At 40.4% G+C, this 20,414-nt stretch overlaps 1 protein-coding gene across 2 annotated transcripts in view; it reads left to right on the forward strand.

Moving 5' to 3' along the window:
- Positions 1-10,689, forward strand: part of unc5db (unc-5 netrin receptor Db) — a 131,645-nt gene extending 120,956 nt beyond the window's left edge. For both annotated transcript variants that reach the window (XM_046841542.1, XM_046841543.1), the window contains 5 exons: positions 983-1,207; positions 7,182-7,331; positions 8,636-8,800; positions 8,871-9,049; positions 10,375-10,689. In XM_046841542.1, the coding sequence (XP_046697498.1) occupies positions 983-1,207; positions 7,182-7,331; positions 8,636-8,800; positions 8,871-9,049; positions 10,375-10,558 (903 nt within the window). In that variant the 3' untranslated portion in view covers positions 10,559-10,689. The remainder of the gene's footprint in view (positions 1-982; positions 1,208-7,181; positions 7,332-8,635; positions 8,801-8,870; positions 9,050-10,374) is intronic.
- Positions 10,690-20,414: the final 9,725 nt, after the last annotated feature.

Consider the following 20,414-nt stretch of genomic DNA (forward strand, 5'->3'; position numbering starts at 1 on the left):
TTGGACTAAGAAAATGATACTGAAAGAGAAAAAAAAAAGGCGTATTGCTGCATGTAAACGATATAAATGTAGCCCCGTGGTTCTTCAGAGACATGACCTTGGCTTTGTTGATGCGATTCGTTCTAACAAAGCGAGTGTAGCTCCTGCTGCGTAGAGCAGCTGGACCAGGCTTCCGTATTTAAAGTGAGAAATAGAAGGAGGCGTCTCGGCAGATGGAGACGATAAATCGCATCTCGTCGCTTCTCCTATAGATTTTATCGCCAGTAGTCGTTTAACACGCGCATAATCATCACCGCTCCATTAACAGTGGTACATGCTACCAGAGAGTGTAAATAAGTGTACATTTGAGACATGCTTTAATTCCTGCCACAAGTAGTGTATTTCCTTTACAAGAATATCTTCTCTGTAAGTGCATTATTCATCCACGAGGGAGTCTTTTAGAGGGAGGATGCCAGGGTTAGGGTTAGTTTTTAGGGTTAGGGTCAACCCATGGAAAGCATATCTTCATGGAGTTGGCTTTGTGCATTGGCATGCTGGAGGAGTTTTGGGTCTCCTAGTTCAAATGTAATGCTAAAGCCTTTCTATACAATTGTGGAGGAACCACATGTGACTGGAAAAGTCAGGTGTCCATATAGCCTTTATAGGCGCAAAATAATTGGGTATGCAATATATATGCAGTGCACGGGGTGCCGCAAACTTTTTTTGGAAGGGCGAGGGGGCACTGACCAGGCCTCACATACCCCTCAGCAAATGTGCAAACAGGTTTTATGCTAGAACAAAATATTTAGAAAAATTAATGATACTATATCAAACGTAAGTTAGTCTCGGTAGTAAGAGTGTAAGGATGTCTAGCATGTATATTTTTTGTATACTAAGAATGTAAGTATAAGAAGGTATGAAGTGTATTTCTCAAGTATACATAGAAATGTATAAAGGACTAATTAACGTTTGCTAACTAACCTTTTTGCTCCTCCACCCGCAGGAAGTGATGTCGGCAGAGGACGATTCGACGTCCTGCTACTGCCTCCTGGACTCAGGAAGATGCCACCTGCTGCTGAGCGAGCCGGGCTCGTACGCCCTGGTAGGCGAACCGCTGAGCGACGGCGCCACCAAGAGGCTGAAGGTGGCTGTGTTTGGCAGCTCGCACTCCTCCATGAGCTACAGTCTGCGGGTGTACTGCGTCGACGACACGCCTCACGCCTTTCAGGTCGGCACCGCGACGGCTGAGTCACACAACACCCACGCGTTACACCCCCCGGTTATACCTCCTCATGGAGAAATCTCAAACGGTCGTAAATTTGAAAAGGTTTCCATCATGTTGCAGCTATACGGTGTTATACACCATCCCTTTTTGGAAGTAGATACAAAGTTGTTTTGTGAGTTATTTTGAATTGCCTGGTCAACACAGTGTGTGTGGACTTTCTTCATTAAAAATGAATGAATTGAATTCTTTCAAAGGAAAATATACGAAGCATTGCAGCGCCTCCGAATGCATTTAGGACTAAATGAATTAGTCTGAATAAGAATGTCAGCTGTTTTACTCAGAATATGCTACGCCCCGAGTATTTACTGATTTTATTTGGATTTTTAAGACAATCTGATGTTAAAGCTTTCCCTTGTTCGTTCATGTATCCGGATGTGGAGGCAGTTTAGACAGTGCAGTGCACGGAAAAAAATAAATAAATAAAAAAAACGCTGTGGTGAGTTTGGGCGTTCAAGTCTGGTTCCCTTCTAGCTCAAATGCATACGGCTCCACTACTGGGACACAATTTACATCTTCCTGCAATTGGCGGATTTCATCAGCCTCCTCTAATTAGTGTACCGGTGATCTACTGCAGGCTAGTGTCTGGCTCCGACTCTGTGTTTGTTACGAAACACATACTTACCAAAAGCCAGATTCCGACAGATGAATTCGAGGTCCCTCCCGCCGAATCACGTGCCCTGGGCTGCTTCATTAAGAGTATTTTTTTTCACGCTTCATTTATCTTTCACAAACCTGTAGAGTGATTTCTGCCTTATTTCAGAGTCGGCCAAAAGCGTTTCCATGAAGAAAATGAAGTGTAGCTGCATCACGTCACTACACTCTGTAGCCTTCTATCTAAAACTACACACGTACATAATCAGAGGCGTTATTTTGTGAATAACCCATTACGTGTATCACTGAGCCTGAGGTGGCTGGAGCTGCATTTTGAAACCATGTGACAAAACCGGCTGGTTATTTTTTTTTTCTTTTCAGACCAATCATCATCAGTTCCATCAGCTTTGTGTAATGTTGAGAACATTATCATTTACACCCAAAAAAATGACTACAATTCTTGATCCCTGGTTCAGCCAGTCGTTCTAATGTCCTACTTACAAAAAGCGCTACCCAGCATACCGGCCATTTTTTATCCTTAGAAGTCGTATAGAGATTTGCCTTCTCTTCTGGAACACTCGGCTTTGAGAGCATACATCATGTTTCAGTACATTACACAACGCTAGCCTGTAGGTACGCGTTAGCCCGTATGCGCCACTGAGATAGGGAACGTCGCCAAATAACGAGAAAAAAGACGACTGTAATGCTGGTCGACAGTCCTAGAGATGTGGGAAACTTCCTTAAGATACCACACCAGGTTATCCTCCTCAAGACACAATGGATTGGCACCTGCAGATTGTTCTGGTGACCGACATGATTTGTGGATCATCTCTTGTGATGCGATGCTGCAGGAAGAATCCATTAACATTCGGTTTACAAGCTATAAAGAGACGCACATGCTCCCTGACATGGTGGCAGTCGAATGATGGTCAATTGGTGTTAAGTGGCATTAAGGGATGTACGTAGTCCCAGACACACTAGCATTCAAATGATGCTCAGCAGTGGTGTGGCATCACGTGTTCGTTTCCTACATCGTTGGCGCACGGCAAGGCGGAGGGATGGATCTGAGGGTCTGTCAGGAGGAAGTTCTGCAGACTTTCTCCTCAGGATTGTAACTACCTTGCTAAATATCTACAATTTTCTCACCGTTAATGAGAAAAAAATACATTCCGGCAAGGTTTTATATTATAGTAAAGTCCATGTCCTGCTGAAGCGGTGGTTGTTTTTTTTGTTTTGTTTTGTTTTTCTGGAATATTTGTCTCCTGTCTGTTAGCAGGAACGAGTCTATCCATCGCTGACCTATCTCATTAACACACTGTTTTTCGCCCACACGGTCTTATGCTCGACGTTTAGTGTTGTTTATTACACCATTCTCAGTAACCCACCCCCACCCCAGACACAGCAGCGTATGAAAACCCCCGGAGGGCATCTCTGTCTGCAACGCTGGACCCATCACGTCTGGCACCGACTGCCATAACCACAGGCAAATGAGATCACACAAACAACTTGTCCATGATTATGTTTTGGACACACGACATCTAAACCGTTCAACCTCGTGACTCATCGCTTAGAGTAGCGGACTTGCTGTGTTAACAAGCCAGGAAATGAAAAGGGGTCACCGAGTTTCTGCGTGTTCGCCTGCGAATCTGTATGAATACATTCTGAACGTTCTGAGCAGATACGAGTACGGACGTAATTGCGATGTGCACTGTTAATATTTTTTTAGACGGGGCATGTGGGTTGAGATTGGAGGTGCGCATGAGGACTGGGGTCCTGTGCGAAGCAACACAACAGTCATGAGATCAGGAGGGTTTATATGCTCCTGCAGGCTAATGAGCACAGAGTGCAACACATCAGAATAATGCAACAGTGTGTTGCTGTCATGTTTAGTTTTTCTTGTTTCTCATTTTGTTGTGTATTTTTTTTTCTGTTGTGTATTTGGTTCTGGTGTAAAGGTTAATTTGGATAATTGTTGTGTTTCTTTGTGGTCGCTTTGCGAATTGTGTGTTTGGTTTTACTGTCATGTTTCTAGTTTTGTAATGCTTGAATTTTTTGTCATCTTTTGTTTGATGTTTTGCTGTTATGTAGAAGATTTTGCTGTTGTGTGTTAGGGTTTGGCTGTTATGGTGGGAGGTGGAAGCTTAGTGGTTAAGGCATTGGACTTTGGATCTGAAGGTTGTGGGTTCAAATCTCAGTCACACCAAGCTGCCACTCAAGGGGTCCTGAGCAAGGGTCTTAATCCGATAGCTGTTAAATTGTATGAATCAGATAAATGTCAGTCCCTCTGGATAAGGGTGTCTGTCAAATGCTGTTTGTTTGTTGTTTTGCTGTTGTGTGCATGATTTTTGCTGTTGTGTGTTAGGATTTGCTGTTGTGTATTTGTTGTCCCTGATTTTGCTTTTGGGTGTTTGGTATTGTGCAGTTTTGTGTTTTGCTGTTGTGTGCTTTGTGTAAGTATTTTCTGGGTTTTGTGTTTGTATGTTTGGTGTTTTGATGTTATGTAGCTGGTTTGCTGGTTTGTGTTTGGTTTAGCTGTTGCTTGTTTGGTATTTCACTGTTGTGTTTGGTGTTTTGCTGTTATGTAGCTGGTTTGCTGTTGTGTGTTTGTTGTGTGTTTGGGTAATTTGAGTTTATTTGTGTTGTGTGTTTGGTTTTGCTGTTATGTGTGCTTGGTGGTTTGCTATTGTGTGTTTTGTGTTTGGGTAATTTGAGAGTTTATTTTGTTGTTGTGTGTTTGGTTTTTCTGTTGTGTGTTTGGTGTTTTGCTGTTGTGTGTTTTGGTAATTTGAGAGTAGTTATTTTTGTTGTTGTGTGCTTGGTGTTTTTATTGTTGTTGTGTGTTTGATGTTATTGTTGTTGTATGTGTTTGTGGTTTTGCTATCACGCTCTTTACACCCCCTCGGAGCACAGAATAAAGCCAGCTGACTTCACTAAACACTAGTGTAGACTCAGATTGGGGGGTTGTTTGGGAGGGTAATGGATGGAATGGGGTTCAGGTGATCTCAATGGTCAGTGGAGTTCGATATTAAAATGTAGAGGACGCGGAGCGCGACTAAAACGTAATATAGAAAACCTTTCTTGTTAGCATTGTTTGCGGTGTAAGAGGAACGGATGGGGAATATTAACAAGAGCTCACAGGTGCTCAGCTGCAGGTGGCTAATGGAGAAGGAATGGGTTTAGTCTGCGGAGATTGAAGATGTGTTCGTGAGCTGCTGGTGGTTGAGTGCTTCCCGTGTGAAAGAAGTTATTTGTGGGCCGAGTAATCCGTTTATTTCTAATAGGCGGCGGATGATGGTGCGGCAAATCCAGATAGAACCCAAAATGCCATCTCGACTTTGGAGGACGAGAGCGGAGGAGGCTTATGCTAAGAGGATAATGCGAGCTTTTAAAGCGTTCAGAAGGTTCTGAGAGCGAGGATGGCACTGCCAGGCCCTCCAACGAGACCCTCAACTCTGGAAGTCACTCTATAGACAAAAACATCTGTCGCAAACAGATAAATGTAATCCTGAGCTCGGGTTATCGTGTGTGGAGATTTAGCATTTTCTCCACATGCCCGTGTTGGTTTCCTCTGGGTTCTCAGGTTTCCTCCAATCTCCAAAAACAGGATGTTTCCTGGACTGAGTGCCCTAAATTATTCCTAGGGAAAGATTGGTATTAACTAGTATCCTAATCAGGGTGTATTTGACCTCATGACCTTGATCCTGAACCCCTGGCTAATACCATATGAAAAATGCCCCAAATGTTGCATTAGATTAACATACCCATAATTCTGAATGCAGGTTTGGGCATCATTAACCAGATATTACATATTTCTTTTTTCCCATATTTGCATCATGTTTCATTCGAAAGTGCGGCAAAAGGCGACAAAAAGCGAACTGCAAAGCTTTGTTTTCAGTAAAGCGTCGATGTAGCGCTGCATGATTACAGTTTGTATTTTCATATAGCTGTCAACATTGCCGTTTCTCTTTCCTCACACACACACACACACACACACACACACACACACACACACGTCAGAATCAATCAGTGTAGTGCTGCCTGAGTGCTCACACTGCTATCAGTAAGCAGGGTGAGATTGGGAATTCTCAGAATAGATGCCGTAAACACACACACACACACACACACACACACGCACACGAACACGCACACATACACGCACATATCTGAGATAAAGCCAGTAAGACACAAAGCAGTTATGACAGATGAACAGTGCTACACCTGAAAGCGAGGCAGCCTTTAATCAATTTAAATTCAATTTACTTTTCTAAGGTTCACGCTGAATATGTTTATTTTTTTTTTGTATGTGTGTGTTTTTGTGCACGTTGGTTTGTGTTTTGTTCTGTTTTTGCATCGCCATCGCCATTTTTCATCTGAGCCTGGAAAGGCAAGGATTCTCTGAGGATTCTAAAAGTGGATATGCTGATGCCAGGGTTTTTTCCCCTTCAACCATCGACTACAAAATCTTTGACTCGCACAACAGTGGGTTTTTTTAAAGCACTTTTCCATGTGGGGTTCATTTTTTAGTAAGAGTGCAACCTTTAAATCAACTAAACAACGTCTGGACAATAATACACTATATGGACAACATTTTCCCAGCCAAATGTGGTTCTAGGGGGTCCTGACCGCAACCTGCTAAACACTTTTGGGATGAACTGGAACACCAGCTGCACTCCAGATCTCCTTGATATACACGATTACTTGCAACAATGCAAAGTATATGTAGAAGTTTAGAATCCCAAAGAGTAACCTCTGTGTTTTTAAAGTTTGGAAATATAAAAAGATAGCCCTTGAGTAGAAAAGGTTACAGCAATCTATCGACCTTTTTCTGGTAAACTTTGAAGATTCTATGAGAAACACCAACCAATTTTGTTCTCCCATGTATTATTCCAACACAAGAACTCCTCAAGGTCTGGGCCAGTTTTTCTTGAGACACCTTAAGAGTATAAAGAAGCTTTTTATAATAACAGTAGCAAACCATCTCTGGCATCTCATTAGCACTTATGCACACCGCTATAAGAACATCTTCACCTCTGCGGTTTCACACTAAATCGCACCTCCGAGGTGTAATCCTTGCAAGGTTCATGACATCTCCAATGAGAATCACATGTCGAGGGTTCAGGAACTTGCCTAAGAACTAGGAAAGAAGAGGCATCTTCGATTTACCACCGGTCTGATGGTTTTATTAGATCTTTGGTTTGAGTCTTTGGGGAAACCTTTAAAGGTTGTGGCAATCAGCCAAAGAACCCTTGAGAGCTGCATAAAAAGACCTGACAGTCGGAGCTCTTCATATACTGTAATTGAATGCCTTTTTAATGCTGTGCCGCAGGGAGTGGTGACTGCAGAGAGCAACAGACATGGCTTACTCCTGGAGGAACCTAAGACTCTTCTGTTTAAAGGGAACACCTACTGTCTACAGGTCTCCATCCAGGATCTCCCCCAGTTCCCATGGAGCATCAAACCCTTTAGCACCTGTCAGGTGAGGAGCTTAAGTCACTTAATCGCATACATTTAACGAGGGATTGTCTAACTGTAAAAGTACTGCAGATACCCACCACTGTTCTGTCTTACACAGAAAAAAATATTTCTCTCAAAGTTCCAGAGAAAGAAGAACGAGCTTCTACCATCAATCAAAGAGATGCTAGTTAATGAGGCATCTGTTATAAGAGGTGTCTAAAATAGTTGTACCAGTTCACAGCTGGCAATACGCATGTCATGGGAAAGGAGGGTTAACCATCGGAGGGATAACCATTCCAACCTTTTGGAACCTTCCTTGGATACATCTTAAATGGCTTTGGCCGTTTCCCCTCCAACATCTTTATATTAACGGTTAAAGAGCGCTCAGGTTTTCTCGCGCCGCCAGAGTGACGAAGACGATAATGAGGATATAACGCCGGAGTAACATCATGAAGTCTTGTTAATCATTGGACGAATCGAGTCGGGCACGTCAGTGTCCTGCTAGGCTGGATTTTAATCTCCATTCCCCCGTCTCCTCCAAGCTCAACACCTGTCCTTTTCTGTGAGCATGTGTGATGGATTAGGTTTTGGAGGATATAAGAGAAAAAAAAAAGTTGATCTTTAAAAAAAGAGGAATGTCGAGATCTATCGAGATAAAGGGATCTGAAAGTTAGACTCCGTACAGAAAGTTAGGTCAATCATGCTTCTGTCAGCAGAGGGTTGGAGGAATCAGGGGGGCGCTCACTCTCTTGTGCCTCATTGCTAAAATTCATTCAGAATCAAAGCTGACGTTGCTCTCCGACGCTCGTGTCGCAGGCGTGAGGCTTAACCTAAGAGGGACCTGACTGCTGGAATTAATAAGGATTTGGGCCTGAGCCTGGTTTTGTCCCGCATGTCTCGAATATGGCTCTTTTAGCAGAGTAGCAGTGCTGACTCGGTGATTTAACTCACATCACTGAACACGTTCTTCACTTCCCTTCTCTCATCTCTATATAGATCTTCATCACATTTTCTTTCTCGACATGCATCCTTCCTTTATCTTCCATCCTCCTTTCACCTTCTCTTTGATTCTTCCTTTCTCTCCTCTTTCTTTTCTCTCCTTGTGTTTTCTTGAAAGTATTGAGACACCTGACTTTTTCTAGTATCCTCCTTTCCCTCCTTTCTATTGTCTCTTCTTTTTCTCCATATTTCTTTTCTCTCTCTCTTGTGTTTTCATAGTCCTTTCCCCTTTTCGCTCTTTTGTCTTCTATTCAGTCTCAATCTCATCCTCTCTTGTACTCTTCTACTTCACACATCAATGATATCTCTTATCGGTTTGTGTCGCAGGAGTTCTCCTTCTCGCAGGTATGGAGCAGTAACCAGCAGCCTCTGCACTGTGCCTTCTCTCTGGAGCGCTTCAACGTCGGCACCTCGCAACTCTCCTGCAAGATCAGCGTGCGCCAAGTCAAAGGTCACGAGCAGATCCTACAGGTCTACACTTGCGTGGAAGAGGTCGGTTCATGTTTCATAGAAAAATGTATCGCTGCATGATCTTTGCCTTTAGATTTTTTTTTTTTTTCAGAAAGAGAAGGAGACGCTCCCATTTCTTATGCAGACCGACTGCACGGTCACCTCCCAGACGGGCGCTAAAGCCTTCAAAATCCCTCCATCCATTCGGCAGCGCATCTGTGCCACCTTCGACACTGCCAATGCCAAGGGCAAGGACTGGCAGCTCCTCGCTCAGAAACTTCACATTCAGAGGTAAAAGCCTCAAATACACACCGTTTCCGTTTGGCTTAACTCATTTAGCATTACAAGTTATGCGTTATTCATTGTTTTAAAAAAAACAACGCAACACATCTCCGGTTTGCCTTCACTTCTTCTACTTAGCGCTAAATCGCGCTACGCCGTACTATGATACGCCACAAAACTCTTTAAATAATCTTGTTGTTATGGCATATACACTATACATTATGCATGTTCTGCAAATAATTAATAACTTATGCATGCTAAGCATGTCATTTTCCAAGAAGGGAAGCATCTGATCTGGTCCGGGTGCCGACATTGTTCAGCTTTATTAAGGAACGTTATTATTTAATGAGCACTGAGGGTTTTTTGGATAATTTAGTACTCTGAGCAAATAACTGCCTATTGTTTTAGTGGATAAATACACAAGCGTGTCAAAACACTGCCATCAAGTGGCCGTAAATATGAGTGCAGGATTCATGCATTTTTAATACAGTCAATTGGCAAAAGTGTTGGGACACCCGATTTTTCCCAACTATATCTACACATTTAAAATGTCTCTGGATGTGTTAGAATGAAATTTCACTTTAAATAGAAAAAACAAAAACTGTTGATATTTTTTTACATGGGCTGGAGTGGAAGATCTGGAGAGACCTGCTATACCTACATCAGTAGCTGAATTTTCTAACGCCCTTGTGGCTAAATGAGCACGAATCTCCACAAAGCACCCTCTAAAATCTAGTGGAACGTCTTCCCAAAACAATGGAGGTTGTTATAAAAACAAAAGGTGACATGAATGGGATGTTCGCTTTTTGCCAAATATGTACTTCCATTCAGCGTAATGTGGCCGTTTAGTTTAGAAGCACATCTGAAGCAAAATGTTTGTTGCTTGTTGTAAATGACTTAGTGCTAGTTTTCCCCTCTTACTCTTATCAGAGCCAGACAGTCTGAGCAGCACAGAGAGATAAATGGCTCAGCAGAGAAAAGATGATTCAGTAAAGAAACAGGACAGGAGGAGTAGTTACAGATAACAAAACAAGTTGGGGGAATTCCGTGCTTTGATCCTAATTGGTCAGATGATAGTGATTAATTTTCCATTTTGTAAATGGAAAATAAAAGCGACTTATACATCGGAGGTTTCTGTAACATTTATGGAGGGGGTCACGTCAGGACTTTTAAAAATAAATCTTCTTGCTCTGATTATTATTATTATTATTATTATTATTATTATTATTATAATAATTATTACTATTGCATCATAATGCAATGCCAAAACCTTCAAACTGGCCAGTGTCTACATTCAGTCACATCCCATAATGTAATTTTTTCTTCTTCCTCAGGAACCTGTCGTATTTCGCTACACAGCGCAGCCCATCCGGGGTCATTCTCAGCCTGTGGGAGGCTCGGCACCAGGCCTCCGAAGACCTGGACTCGTTGGCCAGCGCCCTCGAGGAGATTAGCAAGATCCATTCGAAAACCTCGGCCCAGAGCCCGAGCGAGACACAGCCGGACTACAACCAGTGACGGAGCTGCGTGAACACGATCCGTTTGTAAACTCGTCACGTGAGTGCTCGTGTTCTGCTCCGGAGAAAGCAAGAGAAATGAACGGTGTGTAACGACGGAGTAAAAGGACGCACTGCGTTTAAAAAAAAAAAGAAGAGGAGAGCACTTGAAGAACATTATACCTCGGCTTGTCTGTCATTATGAGGTCGGCTCGGGGCATCAACATCCTTTTTGTTTCTTTTAAGCTTCGCCACTGGTTCACAGGCAGCATGGACCTTTAACGCTTCAGTGTGCTAGTACTTACTTATTTTGTGGTTTGGTTGCACTATAAAGCATTGTAGAGGTCAAATATGTGGCGCGTTTCAAAAGAAGCGACACGGTTTTTCCCCCTAATGTGATTGAGGATCTGTTTTTCCGCACACTGTGTACTGCAAAGTTTTGTGATGCTGGTAGGAAGCCATTGTGAAAGCAGCGACTGGGACACAGATGAATAAAATATGTGCTTTTCTGTTGAATGTTGTTTTTAAGACGTGTAAGCTGGGTGAATGGTGGGGCGTTGATGGGAGGGGGGCGTTAGGGGCCGTCGGCATGGATCGCCAGTTGAGCATCAACACAGCGGGCCAAATGTGTTTCTATTAGATAACGACAGCGGTTACTGTGGACGTCTCTGCACGGAGGACGTTGCTCTGTAGGGACAGTTGAAGTCAGATGATTGACACGAACCAAAAATCAGCTTTTTTGGTAAAAAAAAATAAAGAAAAGAAAAGCCACAATCTGACAGACGCCTCATTTCCTGCAGCCAATTCAACGGTTAAGATGTTAAGCCTCTTACAGTATGGCGTCAGTTTAGAGAGGAAACTGAACTGCTTTTAGAACAGGATTAACATTTCGTTCAACATCCGCCTTGTTGCTGCTGTGGCATTTTCTTTTTTCTTCCTTTATCTGACACGTCGTTATAAGTTTCATGTATAAAGTGAATTATTATTATTACATTTTCTCTTGTTTCGGGTTACAGAAACTGAACGGGCAGAATCTACAAGCGACTGATTAATAGCCGTCATTTTCTGTTCATCTCCAAAGAGATCAACATCCCAAAGAAGACAACAGAGAACGAAGAATTCTACGAACGTGCAGGAAGCTGCCCCTTTAAAAGCCCTATCAGAAGTACGATGATTTTTTTTTCCGACAATTAAACTGAATTATTCTGGCCTCCGCCTCAGCCCATCTCTCATCTTCCTACTGATGGTGAAAAACCTGTCACGTGACAATAAATATATGCATAACTGCAGGATTTTGTTTCCTGCCAAAAATGTTTCCGCTCGATTTTTTTTTCCAAGAGATTTTAATGTACTGACAAAAAAGTTTATCCAATAAAGTTAAACGGAAAGCGTTTCTGGTTTTATTTACTAATTCGATCATAAACGTAGCATGCATGACACGGCATTAAATCCGCAGCGACAAACCTGCTCAACTCCATTTCCCAGAATCCTGACTACAAACCCAGTCCTGTTGGTCAAACTTCCCAATCTGTGCTTTCAGAAAGATTATCTTAACGCAGCAATGCTGAATCCTTCAATCTGATTGGTGAATCCACCAAAGATTTTCGAGAATAGTTTTGCAAAAGCCAACAGATGGCTACACGCACAGTCACGGGGAGCACCGACCTTTATAAGCCAGTGTGCCAAAAGACATCGTCCTGTGCAACTGGTGCTATTCAGACCATGTCCGTTACCACGTCTGCTATTCTGACCACGTGCGCACCCTGTAACCGAGCTCCTCACACGTGAGTTTCTCCACGCCCACCCTATTTGCCAGATTTGGCTCCTGCGGACTTCGCCCTCTCCCTGAAGATGAAAATCCGGCTCAAAGGTCGACGTTTTGAGACCATCGCGTAGATCCAGTGTGACTCGCAGAAGTTTCTTGGCACTCTTCGAAAAGAAGTCTTCCAAGACACATTCAAGTGGCAGGGACGCTGGGGGCGGGTATTGCTTTGCAAGGGGACTATTTTAAAGGTGATAGTGTGTAAATAACTTTTTGATACCACCTCTTTTATACTATATCAAGGGTTTTAAAAATACTCTCCTAAACTGGCTGGTTGGAGGATGGTCTATTTACAAGATATCTAGCACATACTGTATATAACTATAACATGCCCAAAGTCTTCTAAAAAGTATTCTATAAGGTAAAATTGATACATTTGTTGTTTTACCCTTAAAATGGCATGTATAAATCTCTGCCTAATAGCTTCTAAGCCATAAATTGCATTATCCTCCTGAAATAACGCAGTTTAAACTATTACAGGAAAGTAAAGAGCTTAGGATTTGGTTCAAGTGCTAATATAACCAATATGATGCGAGCGCACGACACCATCTGTTTCTGCCAGAAATAGAAATAGAAGTTTCCCCAGAAATCTTTGGAACAAAAAAAAAGTCTCTTATCTGCTCTGACCAAACTCTGCTGCACGAGTGCCAGCAAGATCGATGTAACTGGAGAGAAAGTGAGAGAGAGACAAATAGAAAAGGTTGTCAATGCGTAGATGGATACGGCAGTGCGACACTATGCCCGTCTTTTCCGAATCATCACCTTCATTAATCCACTCCCTTTGCGAGGTTCGTTCCTGCCGATTTTTTAATAGCACTTACTCGGCGAAAGGCACGTCCTGGTGCTCATTAACAGTGACAGATGGTTATCCGGTTAACATTAGATGTCATTTAATGTTCAAGCGTGGACCTTTTGAGTTACGGACACTGTCAGGAATCGTTTCTTCGTTCATAAAAGAAGAGTTCGCTCAAAAAAACTGGGCTGGAAGCTAAAACCTTTACATGCTTCAGGTAAAGCGATGCAATAATTGGCATAATGAAGCATTTAGGCGCATTGTTAGGTTCCTAAGAAGAAACCCCTGCAGGAAAAAAAACACGAATTACTATGACAACTCAAGCGCATGTTCGTGGTTGGAAGGGAATTTTTTTCACGTTATTGAAGCAACAGTAATTGAAAAATAAATAAAAGTAAAGCAGTGTCTGGTGGAGGTGGAAAATCACCTCCAAGTATTTGCTTCTGTGCCAGTCGTTTGAGTAGTTTTTAGGCGTATCCCTAAAACGCCATAGGGCTTAAATTTATAAACGCTACTGCAATATTTCAGCTTGATACATCTAAACGAATAGCTCACTATCACGAGTGTAAACTTCTCCTGCACATTCCACATTATGACGCGACCAATAAAAAAAATTAAAATCACAATAAATAGCAATGAAGTTGCTTCATTTTGGTATTTCAAGAAATCATGGACACCTGATATATGTGCTTCTTTTTGAACGTCCCATTTTACATCTACTTCCGAATCTTCTAGGTAAATGTTCCACTAGATTTTGGAGTGTGCGTGTGGAGATTTGTGCAATCGGTACTGGGAAACCAGGTACTGATGTAAGTGAGGTGAGGAGACCTGGGGTGAAGTCGGTGTTTCAAATTATCCCAATGGTGGTAAACAGGGTTGAGGTCAGAGCTCTATAGCAGGAGATCTTCCACATACTTCAAACCTATGGCTGGCTTTGTGCACAGGGGCACTGTCATGCTGGAACAGGTGTGTTTTTCCAATTTTTTCCCCCGGTTTGTGAAAAAAAAAAGACATTGGGACACCTGTATATTTGGATATGATTTTGTTCCCATTGGCGTCCCAGAAAAGCTTTCACCCTTTTTTGAGGTTTTGGTCCTCGAAAGGGCTCAAATACATACCAAATATACTCTGTTTTTTTTCCCACACTTCTGCTATTAAACCATTTTATGTTAGTTGTCTGATGTTTGCTTCTTTAAATGATTATATGGTTATACAGCTGAGCAATTGAGGGTTGAGGGCCTTGTTTAAGGGCCCAGCTTGGTGGTGCTGGGATTTGAACCCATGACCTTCCGATCAGAAGTCCAACATCTGAGCTACCACTAGGACTGTGCTTCCACTTCCCTTATCATAAGAATTACGCAATCCTGGAAAAAATTAACACACATTAACAAAACCAGTACGATCATTAAATTTCCATAAATGATCCAAGCCACGCCCCCTAAAACCTCTATAAAAGGGGGGATGCCAGGCAAAATGGCGCCATTCGCGTTCACAGGGTAGCAGTGACTGCTAAGGGTTTATTCTCTGTATTCTTTATATTAGAGGGAAACGTTTGTGTAAGAGAAATAAAGTGAGAATAAAAGAAATACAATAAAGCTCCGAGAGCAAAAGCTTAGCCTTGTAGATGAAATAACAAATTTAACAACTCTTACCTGGTTATCTTCTGAAATTGCCAAGAAAACTTATATTCTGTCGACCTTTTTTCCAAATTTTTTAATGTTTATACATTTTCCTTCTCTCTTTTTTGCCGTTAAATGTGTGTAATAAACCATTCATTTCTTTGTGCTAGCGATTAGCATTGAACCCGATGCTAAATCACCTCACGATACGCGCGTGAGGTTTTTTCTTTCTTTTTTCCCTTCTTTCCGCTCTCACCTCCTTCACTGCGGTTTTATCGACGTATTTTACCTAATAAAAGCAGAAAATGGCTCCACGTTTATTATTTTTCACGTAGTAAATGTGTGGCGCTTCGTGAGGAAGTGTATAAACCTTATAAATTAATATCGGAGATTATTATTTTGTCACTAGTGTCTCAGATGTTTTTTCCTTATTTACCAGCAGGTGGCAGCAAATACGGCGTTTCAAGTTTGGATTAATATTAGTTTTTCTCAGACATATTTAAAATATGTAATATGCAATATATCATACGTTATATTATCTATGCTCTTACTAAATCAATACTACACATCATTTTAATCTTTAGTGACTGCACCATTCCTTTAGTTCTTTTTTATCCCACATGCCTTTTGGTCGAATCCCTGATCAGGGTTGTTTTTTTGTTTGTTTTTTTACTGCTCCGTTTCCATCAATATTGTTTATGTTGATCATCAGAGAGATGGAGATAAGATATAATGGGGACTGTAAAATAAATGCGGCAGCAGCTGCTATAAAATTTTAAGAGATGGCCTGGGTCAATGGGACAGACGTCAGGACACAGCGCTCGCTCTCATTCTCTCGCTAATGACTTCAAGCCCCATAAACCTTTCTGTCCCAAGAGCCACACTCATTATCACACACACCGACAGAGCAGATAAAGCAGTGTAACGAATGAGAGGCTTTAGGCAATGACACTTCTGAAGAGTGTAACTGCAGGAGTGTCCGGAAATGTCTGACTGCACCCCGAAGAACTGCTCGATTTCGTCGCTAAATCAAACACTCGGGACGAGCTTTACTCAGTCACAGACTTTCACTTTGAAGAGAAGGGATAGGTCAGTGGTTAAGTTATTATTATTACTACTATTCAGAAGGTCATGGCCCTAGAAGGTCAAATCCTAGCACTAAACTGCTCAGTTGTATCCTGTGGCCAAATGAAGTAATGTAAATATTGCACTTGATCTATTTAGTATATGTTAATTGTTCCCAGTCCAGATTTTCTATTTTAATTGGAGGATTTTTTCAAAGCAATGTTTGCATTGTAATTCAAGCTCTGAATACTTTCCAGCTTGCTTTGTTTGCCTTTTATTAAACAATGTCACATTTTCTAAGAGGAGACTCTTGAGATATGAAATCAAAGTCACTTGTGTTTAGATTACTTAGTCTTTTTTGTTATTTTGTAAAATTTTGAGCCAGAAGTGATCAGATTGGTACCTTGATTCAATCTAGAAGCTTTTTTTTCATACTTAATAGCTTATTTTAAAGAGATTTTAGAACCACATTGTAGCTCTAAATGGTGATATGTTGACATAAGATAGGAGTGTTGCTCTAGATATTATAATAAGACGTTGCTCAAACACATGCTTGATTGACAGCTCAATTGTTAGGGCGCTCAGACTTCACAACACCACCAGTGACGTCAATCAGGTAATTAGGTGTGGCCGGAGCTTACGCAAGTTTTCGCTTACATAGCCTTACATGGAATGTTTTCTGATTTAACCTGGCAAGTCAACAACATTAACATGTTCAGTAAACCATCACATGATTCCCTTACCAGGAGATTTAAGACATAGAAATGGTGTTAAAGCAAAAACTTTAAACATCAACGTGGATCTCTTACGGCATACTAGAAAGGCATGTCAAGTCATGTTTCAGAGCAGAGGGATAACAATTGCTGAACCAAATATTTACATCTAACCAAATATTTACATGTACAGTATTTATTTTTATCTTCTGTACTGTACTTGTCAGTGCTACTGTATCTGGATTGTGGTCAGAAACCATGAACTTGAGTAAAATTAGAGAAACCTGAGGTAAAATATGACTTCTGTAAAAGTGTCCCTTCAAACTTTCCCTTAAGTAAAAGTACAAAAGTATTTGCCTTTAAATGTACTTAAATATCCAAAATACTATGATTTATTATGGCTATTGCCCTATTGTAGCCATGATAAAAAGAATAGACATATACTAAAAATACATTCAGTTTTTGTGGTGATTTTTGCTCACATTTAACAAAAACTCACCAATTCAACTCAAGAAATTTGAATATGGTGAAATTCTAATCAGCTAATCAACTCAAAACACCTGCAAAGGTTTTCTGAGCCTTCAAAATGGTCTCTCAGGCTACAATGTTCCACTAGGCTACACATTAATGGGAAGACTGCTGAGCTAACAGTTGTCCAGAAGACAATTATTAGCACCCTTCACAAGGAGGGGAAGCTACAAACATTCATTGCCAAAGAAGCTGTCGTTCCCAGAGTGCTGTATCCAAGCATGTTAACAGAAAGTTAAGTGGAAGAAAAAGATGTACAACCAACCAAAAGAACCGCAGCCTTGAGAGGCTCGTCAAGCAAATTCGATTGAAGAATTTGGGTGATCTTCACAAGGAATGTGACACCACACACAGACGTGTCAAGGAATTTGTCTACAGATGTTGTATTTCCTCTTGTTAAGCCACTTAAACTTTGTGTATGAGAATAAACTAGAAAATACAGTAACCACATCATGTATCAAAATAAATGTTTTTAAAAATACAAAAAAAAAAATGCTTCTGCATGAAATTTCTTCCCAAAGCTTCCATCAATTGGCCTGTTTTTTCTGTTTCTTCGCCATTACACTGACTCACCTGATTAAATAAACAATGTTTGACAGCAACAGCTTTTCTCTGTTGGAGTCACGCAATAAATCTGACACATGGAAATCAGTTAACAGATCAAATATTCACCTACAGTATCCCTGTGATCTCAGAGATAAAGGTTAGCTTTACAGTAACCAACAGTTTAATGTTTGATGAATGACTCATAATTGTATCCTTATTTAGTTACTTGGTGTTTGGTACCAACTTTGTATCAGCAACACTGACTCAATGACAAACAAGTCATTCATAACAAGACGACTGATGGCACCTGCTTTCATAGCAACTAGTTTCTAATTAATTAATCATTTGATTGTATTTTATATTTGAAATACATTTATCATAAATTCTGCCCAATTCTGAGAGAAGCGTGGAGGATGATATACTGTGGCTTTAAAAATAGGAGGATGATGTACCGCAAGCCGGAAAAAATCCTGCAAGAACGGCGCCCCGAAATTAAGTCATGTGTAGAGATCTCTGTAGTACTGTGTTCCTTTTGTTATTTTTATGTTGTTTGATGGAGCACCTTGGTCCTGGGGAAATGTTGTTGAAATGACAATAAAGCCTGCTTAAATTGAAATGTCGAGAAAAAGAAACTTGTTCAGATTGAAACATTTGGAAAATTGGATAAATTCAAGTCAAGTTAAGTTTATTTCTATAGCGCTTTTCACAACAGACATTGTCTCAAAGCAGCTTTACAGAATTTAACAGTTAAGGTGAACGATGTGTATTTATCCCTGATGAGCAGCCATGGTGACTGTGGCAAGGAAAAACTCTCTAAGATGTTATGAGGAAGAAACCTTGAGAGGAACCAGATTTAAAAGGAAAACCCCATCCGCATTTGGGTGACATCGAGAGTGTGATTATAGACTTTAAACAATACAGAACACTGGAGAGTGAGAACTAACATGAGCACTGGAATGTAAGATTATGAGTAATGACTGAATGACACTTCGGTCATTAAATACACTAGCAATTACATTAGTAGCATAATATTTATGGTGCCAATATTTGTGTTCCTTAAACGTATTGTTCTATTGGTTAGTGGTTAACACAATGTTATCAAATAACACATGAAAGATAAGAGATTATTTTTTATATATTGATCTAATGCGTCTTATTCCTTTTATTCCACAGCAATTTGCCAAAAACAAAAACATTACAGTACATTTTGAAATAAACAGTATGTATGAATGACAGTGTACTTTGGAACGGTTTGCCATTGCATTTAATGTCAAAAAACACCTATTAAGCAGTTCCTGTTTCTCTCTCTCTCTCCTTCTCTCTCTCTCTCTCTCTCTTTCTCATTCTTGACTCTAAACAGGATAAAGAAAAATTGCAGCTATTTTTTCTGATAACCCAGTGATCTCAAACTCTGTCCATCCTGAATACATTCCTGTGTTTGGGAACTCACTGTGATAAAAAGCACTGACACTGGAGACACCTTCCATTAATGCAACATAAGCAAAAACATCAGATCTGCTATACTGGGTTTTTTCCTTAAAAAAAAATAATGATAATAATTACTTTAATAGTTTATTGTTTCTCTGTAAAAAAAAAAAAAAGGTCACAATGGAAACAATAACAACCTGAAACAAATCCAAACAAGTACATTTTTTAATTCTTAACAGCATTCCCAAAAAACACTTTTGGTACCCTCTGCAGGTTCTTGGAGACCTTCATCCATGAATGTAATTGGAGCAACAATTACATTTAGGTCATTTAAATCACTTTTTGTCATGACTATTTACAATGTACAAAAAATATATACATTTTAGCCTACTGTTTCCAAACTTTCACTATTGCATGTCTATTTTAATTTTTTACTTTTAGTTGTATTTATGTTTTCATGTTCCAAATGTCAAGATGCCTTCTTATCTCAAGATGAACACATTATCAGATGAAACAGAAAGACAACAACAGAGGGGTATTAAAGCTAATGAGTCACACGCACCCATACAAACATTGTAGAAAGTAATTTTCTGACACTAAAACAGCATGCCATCTCAAATAACAAGAAGAGTGTCACTGTGTTTCATGACTTTATAACAGAGACAGTCTTGGAAATGAAAGCACCATTAAAGACACAAGAATACGTACAATATCTTTTTTCTTACACTATATAACATTTCAGGGCAAAGAAATAACCTGTTGATTAAACTTTAATCACACTCCACCAAATGTTAGATTTGACTCTAAAAAGTAGAACTCGATAAACAAAAAAAATCACACGATATCTATCGCTACACATACTTGTGCCACTATCCATGTTTTGAATTTAACTAGCCAATTGGAAATTTACCTCAGAACAATAAAGACAGAACTCTGAATGGCATCATTTTCCAGTTATGAGAAAAAAAGTCTGCCTTCATATTGGTTTTTGTTAGCAATAATCAAGTGAGGAGTGAGATATATTCAAAACCCCGTATTGAATAGAGAATGTTAACAAGTGAATACAGTGGCATGTTAATTGCGCCAAGATTTTTGCCCCTTTTGAAGTCGGGGTGAAGAAGACCAGTCAAGTAAAGTTTATTTCTATAGCGCTTTTCACAATGGACATTGTCTCAAAGCACCTTTAAAGAATTTAAGAATTTAAGTGAATGATGTGTATTTATCCCTGATGAGCAGACTGGGCAAAAAAAACTCCCTTAGATGTTATGAGGAAGAAACCTTGGGAGGAACCAGACTCCAAAGGGGAACCCATCCTCATTTGGGTGATATCAAGAGTATGATTATAAATCATAAAACAATACAAA

This window comes from Silurus meridionalis, chromosome 27 (genome assembly GCF_014805685.1).
Source record: "Silurus meridionalis isolate SWU-2019-XX chromosome 27, ASM1480568v1, whole genome shotgun sequence".
NCBI lineage: Eukaryota > Metazoa > Chordata > Actinopteri > Siluriformes > Siluridae > Silurus > Silurus meridionalis.